Source organism: Rattus norvegicus, chromosome 10 (assembly GCF_021556685.1).
Source record: "Rattus norvegicus strain SHRSP/BbbUtx chromosome 10, alternate assembly SHRSP_T2T, whole genome shotgun sequence".
Taxonomy (NCBI): Eukaryota; Metazoa; Chordata; class Mammalia; order Rodentia; family Muridae; genus Rattus; species Rattus norvegicus.
This window is the reverse complement of record NC_141543.1, coordinates 107,357,466-107,380,688: the sequence shown is the minus strand read 5'-3', so window position 1 is coordinate 107,380,688 and position 23,223 is coordinate 107,357,466. Positions and strand designations below refer to the sequence as shown.

General features: G+C 53.5%; 2 protein-coding genes across 20 annotated transcripts in view; both read right to left on the bottom strand.

The window, feature by feature from the left end:
• The window catches only part of Llgl2 (LLGL scribble cell polarity complex component 2), a 35,503-nt gene extending 21,829 nt beyond the window's left edge, over window positions 1-13,674 (bottom strand). For 4 of the 12 annotated variants that reach the window (XM_087573289.1, XM_087573291.1, XM_087573292.1 and 1 more), the window contains exons 1-2: window positions 13,569-13,674; window positions 2,677-2,781 (exon numbers count right to left, since the gene is read on the bottom strand). In XM_087573289.1, coding sequence (XP_087429415.1) covers window positions 2,677-2,751 — 75 coding nt within the window. In that variant the 5' untranslated portion in view covers window positions 2,752-2,781; window positions 13,569-13,674. 12 annotated transcript variants of the gene reach the window in all.
• A 941-nt stretch (window positions 13,675-14,615) lies between these two features.
• Window positions 14,616-23,161, bottom strand: Tsen54 (tRNA splicing endonuclease subunit 54). Of its 8 annotated transcripts, none has more exons than XM_087574476.1 (12): window positions 23,119-23,161; window positions 22,725-22,875; window positions 21,824-21,988; window positions 21,670-21,733; window positions 21,497-21,580; window positions 21,111-21,209; window positions 19,820-19,872; window positions 17,471-17,569; window positions 16,648-17,276; window positions 15,980-16,040; window positions 15,564-15,680; window positions 14,617-15,108 (listed from the first exon to the last, which is right to left on the bottom strand). In XM_087574476.1, exons 2-12 carry the CDS (start codon window positions 22,790-22,792, stop codon window positions 14,958-14,960), a joined length of 1,590 nt encoding a protein of 529 aa, XP_087430602.1. In that variant the 5' UTR covers window positions 22,793-22,875; window positions 23,119-23,161; the 3' UTR covers window positions 14,617-14,957. The 8 variants fall into 8 exon arrangements, 6 of the variants coding, with proteins under 6 accessions (NP_001103046.1, XP_087430602.1, XP_087430603.1 ...); XM_087574477.1 differs by having other exon boundaries at window positions 22,991-23,120; NM_001109576.1 differs by lacking the exons at window positions 22,725-22,875; window positions 23,119-23,161 and adding an exon at window positions 22,087-22,201 and having other exon boundaries at window positions 14,616-15,108.
• Window positions 23,162-23,223: the final 62 nt, after the last annotated feature.

The window sequence follows — 23,223 nt, the reverse complement described above, 5'->3', positions numbered from 1 at the left end:
CAGCATTGGGCCAGACATTTCTCCATGGATAGAAGCCCCTGTTTTCCATCCTGTTCTAATCAAAATGTTCAGAGTGACCGTGCATGGCGGGGTACACTGTAAACCTTTAATCTTAGTATTTGGGAGGGTAGGGTTAGGCAGGGGCAGGCGGATCTCTGAATTGAAGGCCAGCCTGTCTACATAGTAAGCTAGAGGCTAGCCAAGGCTACATAATGAGACCCTGACTTCAAAAAATTCCGGATACAGCACTCCTCTAAATGAATCCTAATTGCTCCTGGCTGAGACCCCCACGGTCCTCCTTGATACCCACTTTCCTTCTTTATCTGCACCCCCTCTACACTGTACCCTCTGGTTCTAGACATTCTCAGCCGAGAGCAACCAGAAGCCCGGGTGTCAACTGATAATGGCTGGAGACATTGTGTGGTCACGTCTGGGCAGAGGCATGAGACTGGCATCTAGTCAGAACCAGGGTGCTGCTAGCTACAATGCCCAGGATAGTCCTCTCGGCACAACAGGCCCCAGACATCGCCAGTGAGAATGGTGAGAAACCCTCCTGAGGCCATCCTCTGACTGTACAGAAGGAAACCTGGGTTACCTTTCCTAAACTATCAATGCCACACTGGTTGACATGATCAAAGCCACTGGCAGGTACAGCATCCCCCTGGGCCTCAGGCGGGCAAGTGGCTGCCGTGGAGATGACTCTTCAGTCTCAAGTCCTCCGGGTCTGACTTTACCCTCCAAGCCCACACTGCCGGCTCCACCACACGGGCAGAACCTTGAGGTCTAGCTTGGTGCATCCAGTTCCTCTCTCCTATTTACTCCCAGACAAACAATTTGAGGCCATCAGCCCTTCCCCTCCCTAAGTCTGAAGGGCAAAGGCCTTACCAAATCAAGTCTCACAGAGCCAGGCCATGGGCTGTACAGACCAAAGGTTGTTAAGTTGGAGTAGGAAGGCCAGGTGGAGAAGGGAAGAGTTCCAGCCCACTCCCACACCCCAAGAGGCCCTGGGATCTAGGGGTCACATTATTTGGGGACCACCAATGGGGCACACTAGAGGTAGGGGTAAGATTCCTTCACCCTAGCCCCACCCTAGCCTCACCCACAGCATACAGGAACTGAGGCCTGGGTTTATCCCTTTGCTGAGCCAGTCTGTCTGGTTTCTGCAGGAATTGGCTACCTTTTCTGAGTGAGAGATCCTAGCATCACCAAGGACAATAGTGGCACCTGAGGGTCACTCAGGACAGACGGATACTGGCTGTAGGTCCCACCCAGCACCCATGACTGATTCCCTCAGGAATGAGGGCAGCAAGCCCCGGGTGTCACCCTGTTCCTAACACCTGCACCAGATGATAGTCTGGCATACAAGTCAGCCAGTGAAAGAAGCACGAACTCAGGGATGCCTGCTTCTAGGGGCAGACATCACCACAAGCTCCAAGGTTGACACCCACACAAGTGAGCTGGGCCCCTACACCCAACTTCTGGACACAAATCTAGGAGGCACCAACCAGCAAACAAAACACAGCAGCTAAGTTTCCTGAGGCTCCCACGCTAACCACAAAGCTGTCCTATTCCCGGCGACATCTGTATACAAGTCCTCTGCGTAGATGACAGGCGACATTCTCCAGGTTCATAAGCAGAAAAGATGTTTTTGGCTCTGGGTAAGCCAACTTGTATACTTCTAAAATGGAAAAGTAGAACAGAACCCAGAAACGAGGGTTCTTCATGCACTAGCTCCTTTTGGGGTGAGGGGAAGCCAAAATCAAAGCCCCAGTAAAAGGCATGATTCCTGGTTGGGGCCGAAGCTCATTGGTGGAGGGCTTGGGCTCAATCCTAAGTACCTATAGACACGCCCTGGAGATTCAGACCCCCAGGGGAAAGGACCGTGCTGTCCTTGACCTACAGTCTACTTCTGACACAGATCAAAGCAGACAGGGAAGGCTAATTACCCCCAAGCAGCTCCAGATTGCTGGGTGGCAGGAGCTGGGAGCTACTGAGTCCTGCTGCACTCTTTAGCCTTCAGAGGTCCAGCTTCCTTGGGTAGGCAGGTAGAGCCCCTGGGGTTTCAGATGCCACTCTGTCCCACTCCCTCAGGTGCTGGTCCCCCAGGCTGAGGCCTGTAGGTAGCCTGCAGGGAAAGCTCTTCCCTTTGGGGTGGTATCAGTAGGAATGGCTCTCGAGGCTGCAGGGGCCATGGCATCATAAGGATGTTATTACACCTTGGGACTCCAGGTGCTTTCATCTTTTCTGTCCCTTAGCCTCCTTGGCCTCCTGTGACAAAGCGGGCAGGGCTGATTGTTTTGTGCTTGTCATAGGCAGAAAGACAGGGACTTGGTGGAGTAACTCTCAGAGTCATTTGTAGCCAGGGAGAGACATAGAACAAGGAATTCCAACTCCCAGGCCAATGTTGTTCCTAGATAGCATGGTGACTTAATCATTGTGTTGGGAACGCTCAAGAGACAGAAGCAGGTGGATCTCTGTGAGTTCCAGGCCAGCCAGGGCTACAAGGTGAAACCCCATTTCAGAAACAAACAATAACAATATAACTCTTCCTAGGAACTGACACTCTGTTTCCCAGTTAAGATTCCCAGGGGGCTTTTCAGATAGTGTCACTCCCCAGCCTCAGCCCCTGGGGAGGATCCCAGGCTGGGATTTCCCCTGCCCTCCCCCACACCTTACCTTGTTGAACTGGAACAGATCCCGCTTTAGCCTTTCCCGGGCAGGGTCATGTCCAGTTCTCAGGAACCGCCTCATCTTGCTTAGTTGGTGGCCCCCACGACAGACCTGCAGAAACGGGAAGTGCCTGTGAGTCCAGGCCCACACTTGTCCTAGACGCAGAGAGTCCCAGGGCCAGAATCATCCTGGACACAGGTGTCCAAGGCCCAGGATCACCCAGGCCTACAGCCCAGGATCGCCTGGGCCCATAGCTTCCCAGGGCCAGGATCAGCCAGAACACAAGTGCCCAAAGATCACCAGACCCAGGCCCACCCAATGCCAGGATCACCCAGACCCCAGCTGCTGAGGCCCAGGCCCAGAACCACCGCTGCCAGGCAGCCACCAGCCTCTCTTAAGTCCAGCTTCACCTGTACGTTCCTGGGCTTCCTCCACTGAAAGGGCCCAGGACAGGAAGTCAGTGAGGCCTTGGTTCCTGGAGGCCTGGGCCTGTCTCTCTCCCTGACTGATGCTCTAGTGCCACCAGTTACCATAATGGGAGCAGGAGGAGCTGGGGGAGGAAGCCATTTAGCCCAGCTTTATAGGAACCAAGAAGGCCAGCAGGCCCTAAGGTTAATTAGCTTAATTGTTAACCTGTTTTCTGGGGGTGGGGGGAACCATAAAAATCCAGAAAGAGAAACTTCACAAGCCTCCCTCAGAACAGCTGGTTGGTGGAAGCAGGCTGTCCTGTGGAATTCCTTGGTCCGTGCCTCAACAGGACAAGCGGGAGAAGGACCTGGGGCAGTTTTAGCTGGAATACACAACACCCAGGAAGGGTGAGACCAGCACAGCTGGGCCAGCTCTTCAGGGTGCACATCAAAGACCCTTCAGCTAGGGACCCAGGCCTGGCTCTAGGAGGCTGTTGGAGTCTCTAGGTTAATCCTAGCACCACCTCCCTACTAATCCGTTCGCAGCCCCTGAGCTCTGACTGGGCACCCAGAGGGCTCCTTTTCAGAAGTGCATGGTGCCATACATGTAGCCTAAGAACTAATGAGACAGAGGATCAAAAGTTTAAAGCCACCAAGGGGTACAAAGTGAGACCCTATTTCCTGCCATCCCCTAAAGAGCCCCCCTTCCTCTGGGGCCCCAGTAGAGCTCAAATTAAGAGAACTTAATAAAGAAAACAGCTCGGGGCTGGGGATTTAGCTCAGTGGTAGAGCGCTTACCTAGGAAGCACAAGGCCCTGGGTTTGGTCCCCAGCTCCGAAAAAAAGAACCAAAAAAAAAAAAAAGAAAACAGCTCAAGGCCCCCAAACCACCCACCTACTATTGAAAGCATTCTCAGCCAAAGGGGGAAATTATTTCTGTTTCTTGGGGGAGGGGACAAGAGTGGGTGACTTTGACTTTCAGCGCCCAGTAGCAGTCTCCTGCTGACCATCTTTGGCGGTAGGAGTACAGGGCCCTAGGCCCATTACAGAAATGGCTCCCTTCATCCCACTCTAGATGAAAAGAGAAGGCAAACATAGCCAGCCCTCTTTAGTGAGGGCAGGGTCAGATGAACAGATAGGCCAACAAAGTGTGCAAAGTGCTTACGCTGGAGCAGGGACAGGGACACCCAGCCTCAACTGGGGGAGGGGAGGTGCTTCCTATCTAAGCTGAGGCCTGGAAGACATCCTGAAGGTTGGGGGCAGGGTGGACACAGTTCAGTGGTAGAGCACTCGGCCGCAGTGTACAAGGCCCTTGATCCTCAGCTCTGTAATCAATCAATTAAACGGCCAGGACTTTGCTTATGAAAGGACCCTGCAGATTTAAGACTGGGGCTCCCTAGTTGCTGGAAGCAACCCTCCCCACAGCTTCTAGGGGGACAAGACTGTGTGTGTGTGTGTGTGTGTGTGTGTGTGTGTGTGTGTGTGTGTGTGTGTGTGACTACGGCTTGCCACACTGGGAGGGGTCACATCACATTCAGGTTGTGAAAAAAAGGGTAGAGCCACATTCCCTACAAATGCAAAGATCAGCAGGACAAGCCACTTCCAAACCAAACACCAGGGACCAGTCCCTGGTGACCGGTCACCCTCTGGGGACAATCAAAAGGCCATGATTTGCAGTGGAGGAGGGGAGATAGAGATTAGGGATTCCACATTTTTAGGGAAGCAAGACCACTGGGGAGTCTCCCACTCTGGGGGGTGTGTGGGGGCTGGTGGGAAAGTCTGGGTACCCACCTGAGGCCCCAAAACAAGCCAGAGAACAAGCATGGAGCATCAAGTACTAGGGACTCCTGGGACGGGAGTGAAAACAGGCCTCAGACTCCAGCCATCTCTGAACAGACAGCTGAGCTGGCTAGCTGAACATTCCAGCCGTGGGGGAGGGTGGTGCAAGCTCGTAAATCAGCAGCAACCTCTCCTGGGGTGCAGGCTCTCCCCTCCCCAGCCGAGGTCACTGGGTCACAGGAAGCTGGGAATGAGTCCCTGAGAAAGGAAAGAGACCAGCAGACTCCAGGGAAGGACAAGAAGGGACTGGGCCATCTGTGCTAAGGACCCCATACATGCTCAAAGTGACATGGCAAGGTGCTGAGTGGCAGGGGAGAGGGGACATGCCCCACTTGGTCAGGAGGCAGAGCCCTCAGTGCAGGCTACCCACCCAAGTGCCCCTCCGAGCACTTGCTGTTTACCAGACCTGAATGTACCTGTTGCTATGTTTTAAAATTTTTTTGTTCAAGTTGTCTAGGCTCGCTGTAGAAACATCAAATCACAGAAGGTGAATGCTCCTCCATGGGACCTCAGTAATTTGTGGGTACAGGTTCTGACCACCTCTGCCCTGCTGTCTGTGAGCTCAGGGTCAACACTACACATCAACTCAAGCGGAAGCCACCTGAGAGACGAAGCAGAACACCTGCCTGACAGAGGAAGCCAGGCCACGGACTAAGCAACTTAGCCGAGGTCACCACGCATAGGAAGCGCAGAACTCGGATCTGAGGGATGGCTATTACAGGGGAGCAAATGTCTAATTACATGCCTGCAGTTAAAAGGCAGGGGCACGCGCACATACTCCCACAGGCCGTGAGCTCAGAGCTCACCAAGCAGTTTGGGACCAGACGCCTGGTTACTGCTTTCAGAGTGTTCTCAAGAACCAGCCGGCAGGGCTCAGTGACCTTGCAGGGATGACCACTGCTCATCCCTCAGGATCTCATTGCCCAGGGAGACAGAAGAGCGACTTAGCTGGGACCAAGGTGGAGGTAGAACTGGCTCGAGGCCAGTGTAACCGCCCCAAGGCGAGGCCTGAAAATACACCACCCCTTCTTAGAGGAGGAGGACGGGTTCAGGCCTGGCTGGGCTCAGTTCAGGAAGCCCCTTCCCCCACTCCAGGCCATCTACCCAGATAAGCAAGTTCTCTGGAGGAGCCTGGAAGTCAGGCTGGGGCTGTGAAGTCTGATATGGGGCAGATCGCACCTAGCCTACGGCTGGGAAATAGGGAGGTAGAAGACTAAGAGTGCAAACCTACAGCCCCCAAGAGGGCTGACTTCCGAGGCAGACAAGCCATGAGAAATGCCCTCCGCAGAGTGGGAAGGAGAAAACAGCAAGATGCTGAGGTCAAGGGCCCAGGGGGTGGGGCTGGGAAAGCCTGGATGAGTGTCAACTGGTCAGCGGCTTTGTATTGTGCACTCACAGGGACACTTTGCCGAGGATACCCCCACACAAGCCCACTGCTCAAATGCTCCCTCACCCCAGTCTAAAACAGCCCCCCCCCATTTCCTCCTCACATCCCCCACTCAGGATTATTGTGGCATTATTGGCCACATGAGATTTGGGGCAGGGCTAAGTAAGGGTCAGGCAGACGGAAGAGGCATGGCGCCCTGGGCCAGGACAGGGAACACATTCCAGGAGCAGTGGGGCAAGTCCAGGCTGAGATCATGGAGAGACTCGCATAGCACCGCGTAGCACAGGGAAAGATGAAAAGGGCAGCCGGCCGGAGGCAGGGCCTCAGGGAAGACCACTCCACCAGGTCCCACCGCACCACAGCCCCTTTCGGCCCCTTGCTGGCTCCTCTGGCTCCCACTGCTCTGTCTGAAGTATCTTCTGGACCCTAAGCAACACGATTCAGAAAAGCCTTCCTCACTTGAGCCCGCCCTGGTCGTAAATGCTTAAAGTGATCATATTTTAGGCTAGGGTTAGCTCAGCCAGAAAAGCGGTTGTCTTGTAAGAGTGAGGACTGGAACCCACCCTCCAAAGCCCAGGTAAAAGGGCTGGTATGGAGAGGCAGAGAGAGGAGGGTCTCTGGGGCTCACTGTGCAGAATGTTTGGTGAGTCCCAGGTCAGTGGGAGACACTGACCTGGAAACAACAAGGTGGCTGGTATCTGAGGAATGACACCTGACCTGTCCGCCCTACCACCAACACACGCGCACACACACACACACACACACACACACACACACACACACACGCATGCACGCACACTCGTACTCACTCACATGCATGAACATTCACACACAACTAAAAGTTCATAAAATAAAAGTTACTTAGAACCACACGGGCGGGCCACCCATCTCTTAACATTAGTTTAGCTATCAGGAGAATAGGAAGCAACCTTAGTTGACCAGTGACCAGGAACCGGTGAAGGGGGCCCAGCCCTGCAACAGAAGGCTTCCCGTGAACGGAACAGAAGTCTACAAAGTGAGAAAATTGTGTAAAGGGTTTCGAAGCCAGGTAGAATATACTGGAAATCACCTCGAAAAGGTTATGGCATTAGCACTTGGTGTATCTGCAGGGTACACAGGATCAAAGGGGAAGAAATGGGTCCCCCAAGTGTGATGGGGAGGGGGAGGGCTGTCTCCATCTTGGTGGGATTGCTCTTTGGACACAGGATTCCTGTCTAGCCATGTTGATCTTGGTGAACCGGACACCACAGTACAGATCCGATATAGGTGTAAAAGCTGGGAGTGCCATCAGTCAGCTGGTTGAAACCTGGAGCTAAAAACCAGCAGAGCTGGGTCAGGAGCTCCCTAGGGTCAAGGAGCCCTCAGACCCCTACTTAGTCACCAAGGAACTGCAGCAGTCATTTGGGTCACCACGAATGGGCTTCTGTAGGGAAACGGCTCCTCTACCCCAGCTTCTAAAGATGGCCCAGGCTCAGTCTCCATTCTTGCTGGTCACACTCTCTGTCCAAAACCTGACCAGCCTGAGAGCCATCTCCCCGTCCTGATCCCGTAGGGGCAGATAGTCAGGACTCAGGGTAGCTCATTAGAGCTCAGCTGAACATTTTCCACACAGATCTATACTTTATGTGTGAAACCAGGCTGAGAGCTACCTGTGGGCAGTGATCTATCTGGTAATTCCCTTTTTTTTTTTAAACTACCATCAGCCCCCATAATTCCCCTGTCAGACAAACATTCCTGGGCCCAACTTGATACTTGCCTGGGGGGCGGAGGGGAGACTTGAAGAAAGACTCACCCTTTCTTTCTCTCTCATTTTCTGCCCCACCTCCAAAGGGTTACACACTGGCCTTTCCATGCTTCCATCCCAACAGGGAACAGTGAACTCTGGGGAGAGAGCGACTGCTCAGGGGTAGCCCTGTGTCTCATGGCAGATCTGACCCCGCCTGGGTAGGAGGAAATCTCCAGGTTAAACAGCTCAGACTGGGTGCCTCAGCTAATCTGTTCCCCATGCAAACAAAGTGTGGCCAAGCTGTGTCTATCTGTCCTGGAGCTGTGGGTAGGACAGTCCTCTAGAAGAAAGGCCTTAAATAGCTCAGGCAGTTACCCTATCTGCTGGGATGTCCTCACACTGCCGTGTGCTCTGTGTCGGCCTAAGGGACAGGAGGTGCTCGAACCCTGCCCCGTTACCCTCCTGCTCAAGGAGTACAATTGTGGAATCTAAGCTCTCATCTGACCCCTTTGCTTGGGCTTCCCACAATGTCACTGATCTAGCGGCGGCCCCCTCCCTTCCCCAACATCCTGAGGCCAGTGCCTGTGTGGCTTTAGCCTCCTGAGTGGCGGATGTAAGACCACCCCTGCACCTCCCACAGCTCGACTGACAGGGCAGGGCCCTAAGACACCACGGCAGCTGCTTTTGTCTGTGCCAACTCGGATGTCCATGGCTACTTTGCAAAGGTCCCCTGGCAGGTCTGACTGACCAGCAAACTCCAAATAAAGGATACTTTTCAGGCAGATGGGACCTAGGAGGTCATGGGGCTGAGTGGGGTGGCTGTTGTCAGGTCAAGAAAGGGGGAGAGCTAGCTATGGCTAGATACTACCAAGCCCCGCCCCTCTAGTTTGTTTGGTTCCTGCAATTACTGACACACTACTGACTTGGAATTGTATCGGGTTCCAAACATTAGGAGCCCGAGTCCTAATCCATCTGACTCTAGAATTATCTGCTCACTCTCAGCTACTTTTTCAGGGTCCTGGGGATAGGAAGTCGGGGGTAGGGTGAGCCTAGGCTTAGCCTCCAGTCCTACCTTCATTTTACCTGGTCCCACAACCCCTAGAGGAGCCTAGGATCTTTTAGTGCCCATAAAGGAGCCCCTGAAAGCGTGGGAAGCCTAAACCCAAAATCTCCCAGATGCCCACCCACTTAACCCTCTTTTGCCATCTAAAACCAGGCTCCCCACACATGCAGTAAGTAAAATGCACCAGAAACAGACAAGCAACTTGACTGGGTTACCCGGCCCCAGGCCAACCTCATCCTAGGACCTCCTGCCAGTCCTTAAACACCATTGTCCCCAGCAGTTAGTGACAGGAAGAGGGGACCATGCCAGTCTCATCCAGTTGTATTCCCAATGAGGCACTCCAATTTTACTCTCAGAATTCTCTTGCCTTCTCAAGTCTTTCGCTCCCCTCTTGGCAAGTCTAACCTTGTAAAGCGGCGTCCAGCTCTACCCCATGACGGCACATCCCGACCGCTTCTTTGGTTCTTCCTACCCTACAACTGGTGTCATCTGCTAATGTGTGATCATAAGCTATGTTTGCTTCCTGTCACGCATGATCTCCTGCCCTTTGGAAAGGAAGAAAACACCACAAGAGAGATCTTGCTTTAAGGCTACCTCCAACGCCCAGGATCAAGATACAACGAGAACCTTCTGTTCAACCAACGATTAGATAGCCATGGTCTTCTCTAGTCACTGACCTTAAAGACGCTGAAGTGGAACCTACAGGGTCCTACGAGAACACTCGTGTCCTGCTCTCAAGACTCGGATAAAGGCCACTCAGACGTCAGAGGCAGCATCCTCCGAGGTAACTTTGCAGGCCCTGTCACAGACTGTGGCTTTGGGATTTCCAACTCCTCGACAAGATCCCAGAATAATATTATTAAATATGAAATACTATTTGCCCTGAGAATCCAAAGCCAAGTCCCTCAAGAGATGGCTCTAGTCTTTTGCTGAATTCCTAAAGGGTAGAGTCAGGTACCTCTTGGCTTCCCTGTCCCCACGCCCACAGGAGCCTCTCCTAGCTCAAGAATTCCTCATGGTTCCTGGGAAGGGCAAGTGACTCTTCAAAGGACCAGTTTCCTCTGAGGCAGTGCAGATGGAGAAAACCATCTCAAAGAAAGCTGGGCACAGCTACAGAGCGGAGACTTGGGAGGACAGGCGGTACAGGTGGCTGATGGGCAACGCCCATGTCCTCCCCATCTCCTGCCTAAATTGTACCTGGGCTGAGGGAAACAAAAGTTGCCAAGCAGACCTGGCATGCCCCAGCATAGGAGGCGGGAGAGAGTGCTATCACCGAGGGAGATAAGAGGGCCTCCCGGAACCAGAGTGGGGGGCCAGTGCAGCTCTGAGGAGCCACCTTGCTGAGGCTGCGCCAGTTCCCCAGCCTCCAGTAGTGCACATCTCAGGTGTCTCAACAGCTGCTCCTGGCTGTCTTGGAAAACAAGGAAGCTAAGGCCCCAGAGGGTCTGTCAGACCCACTCAGGTTCTTCTACAGGATACCAAGTGGCTACCAGCCAAAGGCAAAGACTCCAGACTTTCCCTGGACTCCTTTTTCTTCCCGGGCAGGCAGGAGTGGGGAGACCTCCAAGTGTGACTGGGCTTGTTTGAAAAAGGGCAGAGCTGAACAGCAATGCCTCACTTTCCTGCCCTACCCCTATACAGGGTGTAGAGTGGACAGAGTAAGCCTGGGGTGGAGAGCAGAAACAGATCAGGTTCTATACTCAGAAGACACAGACAGACAGACAGACAGACAGACAGACAGGTCTCTTAACCTTTAACCCCGGCTGGCTTTCCCAAAGAGTAAGGGAATTTTCAAGTGACAGGGAAAGGCTAGAAGAGGCAATACCCCTTCCGTACCCCAGGCATGGCCCCATGATACAATTCTGATCTTCAGCTTCAGTGACTTCAAAAGGTCACAAAATCATGAGCACTGATTTTGCAAGTTCCCTCAGCCGGCCAGGTGCCTACCTAAAAGCCAACACGAGGCTAATTGGGCCCGTTTTACGCTTCTAGGAAAATGAACAAATTCTGCAGTGTGGATGCCTGCTATGTACTAGGTCATCTGAGCTCAGGATTTCATGTTCTCAGCAACTCTGGGAAACCAGGGCCCAGAGTGGTTAAGCGAAAGACCTCAGGCTATTGAAGCAAGAACTAGAAGGTAGGATTCATAGTCATCTGATGCCTGGGATGAGGTACTGTGTGAAGAAAAGACAGCAGGCAAAAGGGAGAATCCTTTTCTGCCTCGCTTCCCACCTTCTGAACGCGTTTGTTTTCATAACTATAGATTTCCACTGCCTCTTGTTTTTTGAAAAAGGGTCTTGGGGCTGGGGAGATGGCTCAACAGTTAAGACCGTTTGCAACTTTTCCGGACGACTCAAGTTCCGTTCCCACCACATAAAATGCCTGTGGCTCTGATGCCTTCGGTTTCTGGAGGTACCTGCACTCATGTGGCGTACACTCGAATGCACACAGGAATTTAAAATAAGAACAAGAGGCCTGTTTGGCTTCCCAGTTTGTAGCCATCTTCCTGCCTCAGTCTCAGGAGTGCTGGGGTTATAGGCGTGAACCACACACCTAGCTCCATGTCTTAACGAACAGGGATTATTTGAGCCTTCCCTTTATTTATTTTTTCTGGTACTGTTTATTGAAGGTTATTTTATAGCTGGCATCAGGTAAGGGCACCTGGCGCCAAGCCGGAGTTCAGCCTCAAGGCCTTATGGTGGAAGGAGAGCACTTCCCCCATCTTGTCCTCTGGCCTACACAAACACACACACCGTCACATGCACATCCCCCCCCCCCACACACACACCCAGGCACACACAAAAAATAAAATTTAGATGTAATAAAAGGGACTAAATTTTGTTTTGCTTTTTGACACAGGGTTGGCCTCGAACTCGGGAGATCTGCCTGCCCCTGCCTGGCTGAGACTAAATCGTTTAATATGATTAAAATTATAGGGCTGGGGATTTAGCTCAGTGGTAGAGCGCTTACCTAGGAAGTGCAAGGCCCTGGGTTCGGTCCCCAGCTCCGAAAAAAAAGAACCAAAAAAAAAAAAAAAATTATACCAATCTGTCACTGAAGAGGAGCTGCTGCTGCCTGAAGGAAGAGCAGAGATGCAAAATATCCTAAGGACCTGGAAATGCTCTCCAGGGAACTGGTCCAAGCTGCTCAGAGGACAGAAAGAGCTTGGTTGGAGAGCTATCAAAAATTCTGTGTGCATATGACTCAAGAAAACTACCTGAGCCATGCGAGGGAGGGGAGGAAGTAGCAATTTAGCTCAGTTTTAATCCCAGCACTTGGGAGGCAGAGGCAAGGTGGATCTCTGTGAGTTCGATGCCAGCCTAGTCTACAGAGTAAGTTCCAGGACATCCAGGGCTACAGAGAAACCCTGTTTGAATGAATTGATCAACCAATAAATACATAAATAAAAATTTAAGGAGAAAAAAATTACCCGACACATTTGTTGAGACATCTTTTCCTCCATCCTCCTGCCAATCTGCTCTGATCTCCTCCCAAAGCCACTCTAACTTTGCCTTCTTTTAGGCAGGCCACAGCGCAGCTCGGTTCTTCCCACAAACATTTCCTTGTTACCCTGACACATCTAGCTCAGAACGGACTTTAACACAGAATCTCTAGAGGCTACATCGACTTAAGGGTCCCCGTGGGAAGGGACGCGGTACCGAAGCCCCGCCCCTCCTTACCGGAAGTTCACCTGTTTCAGGTGAAAACCCTTTAAGAGCTACAGCGCGGTCACCCCAGTTAGGGCCACTTCCCACAGCTAAGGCCCAGTGTCCAACCGTCCAAACCGAGCGAAAGCAAAGCACACTTTCCTTGGCAAGAATTTTCCACTCTTTGACAAGTTCCACAGTGTAACACCCACCCATCAACGTGCAAAATAGACTGGGTTTCAATACCATTGCCTAAAGGTGTTCAGAGCCGCTCCGGGGATATAAAGGCCCCCCTTTCTACGAGAGAACCAAGTCCCACCCGCGGACTTCCTGAGTCGGAGGATTAGGAGGCACAAGGGCGGGCAGGGAGAGCGCCCAGATGGCAGAGGTAAGAGCTAAGCCGCCAAGGTAACCCACCCCAGACGCCGCTGGCGACGCCGGGTCACAGGAAGCCGGGTCGTCGGGTTCTGCGTCGAGGCCCCTCGCACAAGGGTCCCGGAACGGTGTCTCTGCTCACTGTGTCCCCCCCCGCACCCAGCCACGCCAGACACCTGTTCCCTGCTCCCGAAAGTCAACACGATTGTGCAAACCCGAGTCCCAAGTTTGGTAATCCGGGGGGCGGAACAGGAAAAGACAAGTTCTCAGCGCCACTTTCTACAGGTGTCTTTCTCCGGGACGAGCCAAACCTTGGAGATCTGGGCGAGCAGGGCAGACCTGGGCGCTGCCCTCTCCGACCCGCCTGAGAAACCTTAGGGACTCGGATCCTCGCGGGCCGCGCCGCCCCTAGTGGTCCGCACCCCATAAAGTCCTGTAAAGCCAGGTGGGCTCACCTGCAATCCCGGGCCGGGCCCTGCCCGAGGCCTCGGCGTCCCTCAGCGACCGTCACCCACCACTTCGGTTCCCTGCTCCGGCCCACGGGCTGCAGGGCGGCCGTCTGCTTCCTGCTCACCTCCGGCGCGGCGAGCGGGGGGAGGCGGAGCCGCCACGATTTACATACAGGGCGAGCCTACCGAGCCCTCGCCCCGCCCCGCCCCCGCCTCCTAGGCCGAGCGGACTGGGCGGGAGCGCATCCTGGGAGTCTTCGAGGGCGGGGGCCGCTCTCCAGCCAATCGCGGCCCCAGTAACGAGGGGCGGGGCAGCGGTGAGAAGCCGCACCTAGCGCAGCGTGCCGGACCCCGCCTTCACCTGTGCGCACCTGGTCACAGGACTGCTCACAGCTCTAGGTGTCCCACCGCCCCTGGGAAGAGGAAATAGTCCCTGAGTGCTCTCCAGGATGGACGCGACTTCGTGGAGGCAGTGGACTTAAAAACGCCAATAGTCAAGCAAGAGAGCGTGGGGCAGGACTTCACTCCCCTCCCGCGGCTGTCTAGTGAGGGGCATAGGTAGGCGGGATTCTCAAGAGAGCTTTCCATATAAATATAATGACCAGCAGAGGCAGGTTTCAGACCCATGAGTAGCGTGGTATGGGAACGAAGACATAATGACGAACTCCGTAACCACTACTCAAAGACCCCCGACTTGTGCCTTCAGAAGGGACGCTGGAGCCTGAGGTCCAAGGGGGTGGGAGGGGAACAGTCTGTAGCCAGGATAGTTTTTAGTTCAAGCTAAGAAGGCGGGGCTAACCTAACTGTGGATGGACCCTCAGTGTGGCTGGGGTACAATCCAACCGACTCAGGACGCTCAGCCACCCTCCTGACACCACCCAGGGCAGGACCAACAGATTGGACTCTTGTCTCATTGGTATTCTTCAGAAGTCCATCAACTCCGTGTTCAAAGTCCTGGGCATGTTCTCCCATGGTCCGCCAGGGTTCTCCTCCCCAACAATGGACGAAGCAGGAATGGAGGGGAGGGGTAGTCCAATAAGCATATTCAACCACAGCAGAAAATATTTTTTTTAATGGCTTTGGCTTTATGGCACGAAGCAGGCACCCCCTTGAATAAAGGCACAGAGTCTCCTCTTCTACCCCAACTCCTGGGCCTCTGAAAACAACTCCTGAGTTCCAAGGGGCGGTCACTGCCAGGTAGCACTTCCAGGCAGTGGGCTTGAAAGCACAATAACCAGGCAAGAGGGCGTGCTCTTCTTCCCTACAAACAGAAGACACCTAGGACCATAGATCCCAGTGGCCAGGTCCAGGTGAGTCCTGTATGAGAGACAGCCGACACGGTCCCTGAGAGCAGTCCAGGCCCCACCCCGGAGAAAGCCATTCCCAGAGCTGTGTTCAGTGCCCCAGATCCTGGGGCAGTGTGAAGTCTCTGAAGCTGTAGAAGGAAATGTCACCATGATCCACCAGAGCAAAGATCAGGGGAACATCCCCACTCTGGTAGGTCAACCGCTTGAGGCTGCAGAGGTCTGGGACAGGTTCATCAAACCTGTGAGAAGGAAGAGTAGACTGAGACCCCGTCATAGCCAACCATGGCCTTCCAGGGCAGGAAGGCTGTCAGACAAGAGATGGGGTTACAAGAATACTGGCCTCTGGGCTCTGCTTTCTGCAGACTCCGGGGCTCTGATGAATGCTTTCAGGAGAGCCCCAGAGTGGAGGGATAGGGCGTGTGGGTTCTCACCACTCTTAGCCAGTAAATCCCTCCAAATCAAGTCCTTTCTGCTGAGTAAGTCCAGGGCTAAAGGTGGAAGACGAGAAAGACTACCCTCCCCCCCAAAAGCCAGTAACGTGGAGCCAAGGATGGGAATCTTGGGTTCCCATGGCACCAACCAGCCATATGGCCGTAGATAGGGGCACTTAACCCCTCTGGACCTCAGATTCTTCTCGGGGACAGGGGTGGAGGGACGGGCTGGCGGCGGCTGGCGGCACTCAGTCATTTCATACCCACTAATGCACATTCGCACGTAGGGTTTGCCAGGGCTGTTTTTCCGGAACGTAGCCACAGCGTCAGCCTGGTAAACATCGAAGCTGATCTCCAAGCCCCCAGACTTCTCCAGCAGCCTGTAAGCCAAGTAAGAAACTTTAAGACGAGGACTCTCCTCTGCCAACCTGCCTCCTACCCCCCCCCCCCCGCACTGAAACGTTTCCTATTAATAACTCTACAAGGAGGCATCACCAGGGGTATAGCCACCATCTTTCTCATTCTTCCCTTTCCCGTTCCCGTCACTGGGAGCTAAGGATGTAGGCAGGTGTCCCGGGGGTGATCCTCTGACTCACACCCAACTCCAGGAATCAAATCCCAGTTGTTGCTCCACCTGGCAGCCAGTGTCATGGAGACAGTGAGCAGGGCTGAGACTCACCGGTAACCTCCATCAGCAAGGTGCGTTGTCTGCAGTACAGAGATACGTTGCAGGACGGCGGCTACAAGACGTTGAGGAAGGGAGTCAACCTTCTACACACGCCCGTGACACGGACAGATCTGCTACCCAGGTTAGGATCACCGGCTCTACCGGAATGCGCTGAGCTTAAGTTATGCCCCACACAGTGGCAGTACAAACTCATTTGGTAACTCTAGACTCACCCACAATCTACCACGCTCCCGGGGACGCCTTTACAGAGTCTGTTGTTACACTCGGCTCAGGCCCTATACTTAGTTCCACATGTTTATAACCGAGAGCACACAGTGAGCTTTCCTATCATCTGGCTAGAACTTCTCCCTGTGGCGTCTCCATGTTTTGGCTAGCAGGCTGTGGAAGAGGGGAAGACCCAGAGCTGGCTGCTGGCAAAGTCGTCCAGCAAGCTTGGGTATGGTCTTAAGGATGCGGGCACAACGTTCATCCCCCACGAGCATCGCTGGGCGATGACTCATCAGGAAACCGTCCCCCGTGGCTGCTGCCACCACCTACAGAACAGCCACTGTAGGTCCCTCTCCACTGCACAGCTTTCTCACACACCTCAGGCCTTAGCCAGCCCCAGTCTAACCATCCACTTTCAAAAGTCTCTCTCTGCTCCCAGTAGTGAGGGATACCTGGAGAATCGGCTGTATCGGGGTTCAGCAAGGGGGTAACAGACTGGCCCCATAGGTGTGGAGGTCGGGGCTGGCTCCTTTGCATCTGTCGTCTCCTCAGCAGCTCCTTGTACTCCTGCCAAGTGGAGCAGCCCTGCACCTCGGGATCGGCGTTAACATCCTCCCGGAACTGCCGGACCTCTGCTTGCTGCTCCCGGTCTCGCCGGGAGAGCTTCTCCCTCCGCTGGTTCAGCTTTTGGCACCAGGACTCAGCATCTGTCCCTCGCCCAATGACATTGACAGGGAGCAGCTCTGGGGCTGGGGCAGGCAGGAGCGTGTGCCGACTATCTGAGGCCATGTTGGGGAATGAGATCCGCTCAAAGTTCCAGCGTGGCTTAGGGGTCCCCTTGGCTCCATTCTCTATTTTGTCACTCTCCTGGTCACACCCCGCATCTTCCCTGCCCGGATCAGGGCAAGGCTCTGGGGACCCCAGAAACTGCATGGGGAGCTCCGAGCCCTGCTCAGGGCTTGAGTCCCGAGGTTTCTCCTCTGGGTATGGGCTACTCTGGTCACAGGCAGGTGGGCTGGAGTCTGCCAAGCTGACGGGCGGCAGGGAGTTCTGCAGGGCCTTGGCCTTCTTATTAACAGACCTTAGAGACACAGGAGAAAAGCAGCATGTTTACCCCTCGTTAATGTCCCCAAGACAAGTTCATTCCACTGGAACTGAGATAAACCCTCTGCTGTCTCCTCAAGCCTGTGTGAGAGCACCTCAGGCCCCTTCTGAAGCCCATGTACATCCTGTGGTCATGACACTCCCTAGGGGTGGCAACGGCAGGTGAATTACCGACAGCTAGAACTCCTCTTCCTCTTGCCAGACCCATCCTCCAGGCACTGGGCATAGCCATCCAGGTTGAGCTGCCGCTCGTAAGGTGACACGACTGAGCTGTGGGTAAGAACGGGAGGCAAGCAACGGGTCCATTCTTTCGGGCTGCTGCTGCCGCAGATAGGACTGCGGAGGGCTCAGCCAGGAGGACAAGGCAGAGGTCAGAGGCAGAGCCATACCAGAGGGAAGGGTGCCTGGGAACAGCCACAAGGGCCTAGTCGCTCAGGTCCCTACCTGTCACAAATACTATCTCTGACCAGATACTCCTAAAGAGCTAACAATGTGTAACTAATAAGGCTGGGGTACGGCTCACAGGAGGAGCTTTTGCCTAGGAACTGCAAGGCCCTGGCTTCCAGCCCCCGCACCACAGAAAACAAATTATTAATCATTGGTAAGAAAAACTTGGAAAATACACAAGAGCAAAGACCAAAATAAATGCCTAGAGGCAGGTGGCAGTGGCACACACCTTTAACCGAAGCATTTGAGAGGCAGAGACAGGTGGGGCTCTCGAGTTTGAGAGAGTTCCAGGGCAGCTAAGACTACACTGAGAAACTGTCTTAAACAACCAAAAAGAGGAGGGGGAAGAAGAGGAGGAAGAGGAGGAGGAGGAAGAAGAAGAAAAAGAGAGGGAGAGGGAGAGGGAGGAAAACAAAAACAAATCACTTGGATTTCCACAGGTAACACTTTCCTTTCTTTTGTTTTTTGACCTTTTTGAGACAGGGTCTCACTGTGTAGTTCTGGCTGTCCTGGAACCAGGATAGCCTTGAACTCACTGAAATCCCCCTGCCTCTGCCTCTCAAATGCTTCAATTAAAGATGTATGCACTCCTCCAGTAACTTTTTATTTCTTGCCCACACAACTACTGTTTCTCTGAACCCTCCCCCTCGCCCCCTCACAAAAAGCTGACATTGCGTTCACACACAGTTTTAAAAATCTTTTCTCGGGCTGGAGAGATGGCTCAGTGGTTAAGAGCACTGACTGTTCTTCCAGAGGTTCTGAGTTCAAATCCCAGCAACCACATGATGGCTCACAACCATCTGTAATGGGATCTGAGTGTGTAATCGTATACAAAAAATAAATAAATCTTTAAAAAAAAAATCTTTTCTCCCCAACTCAGTCATATAGTGTGGTCTCAGACCCATACCACTCAACCACTACAACATTCTTTCCTGCTATGAGGCAGGGGAGGGGTACGTGACAGAGACGGTGCACATGTCTTGGGTATCACTCCCTGGGCCCTGTCTATCTTGTTTTGAGACAGGGTCTCTAGTTGGCTTGTAGCTGAGTAGTTAGGCTGGGCTGGCTGGCTGCTGAGCCCTAGGGATCTGCCCATCTCTGCCTCCCCAGCACTGGGAATACAAAGATGAACATGTGGTATTTGAGGGACTGACACAAGACCTTTGTGCTGGCAGTAACAGGACTGAGCTCCCCCTCCCCACCACTGTGAATTTTCATGGCTCCCAATGCTGCAGGGTTCGGGTGCAGTACAACCACGAGTGTCTATTCACACTGTGAAATGTTCACTTCCTAATGAAGTGAGGTTCTGGAACCTCACCCACCAGACAGCACGGTACATCTCTTTACTACAGCAAGTTCTATGTGATGGCCCTGCTTTAAGGGAGAAACCAGTTTGTACGGGTAGGTCTCCAAGGCTGCGCCTTGAAGCTTTCCAACTATCAATTTGGCAGAGTGATGCTATTTTGTGGGTGTTCCATAAAAGGTAGGCAGAGGCTTGGATTTAGCTCTGGTCTCCCTCAGCCATAAGGGCAGGGCCTAGCAGATGCTCAGGACATTGCTGGGTGATGGATATATTCTCAGGAGGCAACTTCTACACATAGCCATGCCTGCTTCCCTAGGACAGACCCCACTTGCAGGGACTGAAAGTCACAGTGCTTTAGAGCTTCAGGGACGCACCGTATGATAGCATAGGCTACACCAGTCTCTAAGTCTCAAGGTGGCTGTGGCATTCAGCAAAGCTGGACCACTGAGGTAATGAGGAGAGATCTAGCCTAGCACAAGAAATGTGAAACCACCTCAACTGTAAACTCCTCACCCAGTCCCTTGCTCACTAATGTGCTTCCCAAGCCGACCTGTACGTCTACTCGCCGCTCGATGGCTGTTGTGCTCACAGTGAACTGAAGGTACCTGGTCATTAGCTGAGCTGGGTTCCAGTTTAACAACCCGGGCGAAAATGCAGTCATGGAATTCATCCTCACAGGCCTCTCTATTGAACGCCTCTAGCTCAGCCCCAGGGAGCTGCACTCAAGTCAGAGGTCCCAGGACCACAGTGAATGAGGAGAAGGGACTTACCTTAGCTGGAACCGGCGGACCACGTAGCCCAGTCTCTTCAGGTGGCTGAAGACCTTACAAGAAGAGAAAAGAAAATCTTGGATGTTCTGTCTGTTTGTTTGTTTGAAAGGCTCTTGCTCTACAACCCTAGTTATCCTGGAACTATGTATATTAGGTTCGCCTCAAACTACTCAAAAGTAGTATTTCTCCCTCTCCCTTTAAGCACTACAATTATAAAAATACATCACCATGCCTTCAGAGATGGACATTCATTAAAATAAGTTAGTAGTTTCTCTAAACACGAGTTGTAGTGACATTCTGGGATTTTGGCTTCTTTAGAAAACACAGAAATACTATGGTATGTTTTCATTTTAATCCCAGGTATGGGGGACACAGGGCTGCTTCAGATGTCTGCAGTAGCTATGATTTTCCTGGAGAGGTGTGGTTCTGCGAGCTGCCGATAGTTTTTGAAATTGTGCGATATTTGGGATTCTGAGAACTTTTTGGAGCGTAGATAAATAATGCTAGAGCCCCAAGAAGTGGGGTTGGTGGTTGTTGATCGTTCATGGGGGTTGGCTGCAGTTTGTCAGTAAATGCTCAAAGAAGAAACGAGAGAGAAATTACATTCAAAGACCTTGCTCTCTCCCCTCTCTCTTTTCTCTCCTAACTAGTGATAAGGGATGAAACTGGGGGGCATAAAGGGTGGGAAAAGAAGAACCAAAAATGTAAAAAAAAAAAAAAAACCTACATGAAGCCATTTCCTCTCCCCACCCCCCCAAAAAACTCCCACCTGCATAGCCCTATGTTCCAAACCTTGGGACTGCGTGGACCACATTCCATTTTAAACATATTTCTCTCACCAGGACTGGTGGTTCAAGCTTGTCATCCCAGCTCCTTGAGAAGATGAGGCAGGAGGATCACAAACTCATGATCACAGCCTGGGATACAGAGTGAGTTCAAGGCCAGCCTGTGCAATTTTGAAAGTCCCCAACTCAGAATATAAACAGAGGGTAGGGGCTACAGCTCAGTGCAAGAGTGTTTCCAGAAGCACTAAAAATAAAAAAGCAAACACCGTCTTCCAAGGAGATTTCGCTAGTTCAATTCTGTCTCTTATTCTGGGCATGTGTGTCATTTAATAATTTATCAATACAAATCCAAAAACCTCACAGTCTCCATCAGAATATAAGTTCGTGTGAGCACAGGCTATCTCTCCTATAGCCCTAGCACGGGGCTCTGTGCTTACAGCCTCAAAGGTACATGTCCCTATTCACTGACTCGGCAAATGGGAAGCACTTTGGGAGGCCACTGATACCTGATATTGCAGGAAACTCAAGGTGTCCTCGGTCAGCAGCAGCTGGTAGGCCTCTTGGATAGACAGTGGTAGGTCTTGGTAGAAGAGCTGAATCGAGCCCTGGAAGTGGACCAAGAGCTTAGCTGTGTACCCTTCCTGCAGTGCCCAAGCCAAAAAGTGTCAACTTCTTGGCTTTGACCCTCTCCCCATACACCTAAGCATCCCTGCGTGACCATGACCAACAAGGAGAGCATTAGAATCCCTGCTGCCGGCGGTATTTTCAGTTCTCAAAGTCCGCCTGTACGCTCACTGAAAACCTAATTCTGAATTCTTCCTGGTCCACCAAACTGCATCCTTCCCACTCCTTAGTCGGAACCCCTTTCCCACGCCTCCAGGATGCCACTCACACACTCCAGCAGATACAAGGCCTCTTCGGGGTGAAGCCGCTGCCGTCCCTCCTCTGAGTAGCCCATGGTCTGCCAGAATTTCCCCTGTGCGACAGCAGACCAAGTGTCACAAAGCAGTTAAGGGGACAGAGAAAGGGAGATCCCCCAGCCACGGAGATGCCCGGGCCGCTCACCGCAGGAGATGTCAACTCCACAAAGCCTTCTTCTGGTCTCCACTCCGCGGCCACCAAGCTGCCCCTGGCGATGAGTGGGTAAGGGGCGTCTGGGTCTGCACCCGCAGTCCCCGGCCTCCGCCCACCCGGCCCGGCCCGGCCCAGCCCCTCTCACAGGCGCTCCACGCGCTCCTCCGCCAGCAGCTGCCACAACTCCTGGCGACACAGGCGCAGCCTCTCCGCCTGAGCCTCCGAGCCGTCCGGGAGGAAGTCCTTGGGGCCATGCGACCGCTGAGGCAGCTTCTGGGACCGCGAGCGCGCGGCGCGGAGCTCCGAGGCGCTGGAGAGAGCAGGGAACACGTGGTCAGCACCAAGGCCACCCGCTTGGTCCCAGGTTCCACGCACCCCACGCACTCCATCCCCCCAGCCGGGCAGCACCTGAGCACACGTCCCGCGGGAACCTCCACAGACGCGGGTTCGGACTCGGGCTCCATCTGGCCGCCGTCTGCGGCTGCGCGCGCACCGCAAAAGCCCCGCCCACCCCCGGCACTCCGCGCGGTCCTAGCGCCCGCCTCTGGACCCGCGCGCTACTCCTGACCGTAAATCCACCTGTGAGCCTCGTGCCTTCCTACCTGTCTGTCCCTGTGTTTCCTAACACCAATCTGCACACGTGTACCTCGGGTCGCGGACATAGCTCAATGTGTAGGTTTCTAGATGTGCAAAACCCCACCTATTCTGTTTCCAGCGCTTTTGGGGGTGGGGGGGGCCCCTCTTTAGTGAAACTTTACCTGGCGTCTGGAAATATAGCATGAATTATCAGATAGGTTAATTACTCTCATCTCTGCAGCCCTGAATGGCTTTGTGTCCTACCACCTGCAGGGAAGAGATGCGTAGAGAGGAGACCAGTGAGCCCTCAAATACCAGCTTTGCAAAGTGGAGGCCATGTGGGAATGTTAGGAGTGGTCCAGAGACTTTCGGCGTTCCTTCATGGTGGTTCAAAAAAAAAAAAAAAATCTCCCTTCTGAGGGGCGCGGAAGCAGGTTCAAAGGCCAGGGGCGGGGCGCTGTCCGACTCACACTGGTGCTGAATCGCCACCCCAGCCTCCGAAAGCACCTCTTCGAGGCTGGGGTCCCCGCCGTGACATCGTGGGTCGCTCTGACGCTCACCACTAGGTGGCACCGTTGCTCCAGCCAGCAGCTATGAGTCTCCGAGCTTGGACGAAGGTCGCTGCGGGCAACCCGGGAAAGGATGGGGCAAAGAGGAAGTGATCCCCGCCCCTAGTGGGGGGGGTCCTCAGGTTCAACTTCCAAAACATCCTATTTTCTCTCCTATACATTCACACCTCATCTTTCGGTCTAGACCAGAGCCCAGCTCTCCAGATCCCCAGACAGGACACAGCAGCACGAAGCCTCATCCACATCCCGCCCCCTCCACTCTCACGCGCCACTTTGCACCCCTAAGCAGCTTCACCTGCGCGCATGCGCTGATCCAGCCAGTGGCTCCGATCCGGACTGGCTGGCGGGGGCGGGGCTTAGTGAAGATGGGGCGTGAACCAGGGCGCTGATTGACAATACA

Coding starts and splice junctions, on each gene's coding strand:
- Tsen54 (XM_087574476.1), bottom strand. CDS start 22,792: ATGTCACGGCGGGGACCCCAGCCTCGAAGAGGTGCTTTCGGAGGCTGG. Junction 17,570..19,819: donor GTCCGCCGGTTCCAGCTAAG/GTAAGTCCCTTC, acceptor TCTTACCCACAG/CTCAGTCGTGTCACCTTACG. Junction 17,277..17,470: donor AAGAGGAGTTCTAGCTGTCG/GTAATTCACCTG, acceptor TGTGTCTCTAAG/GTCTGTTAATAAGAAGGCCA.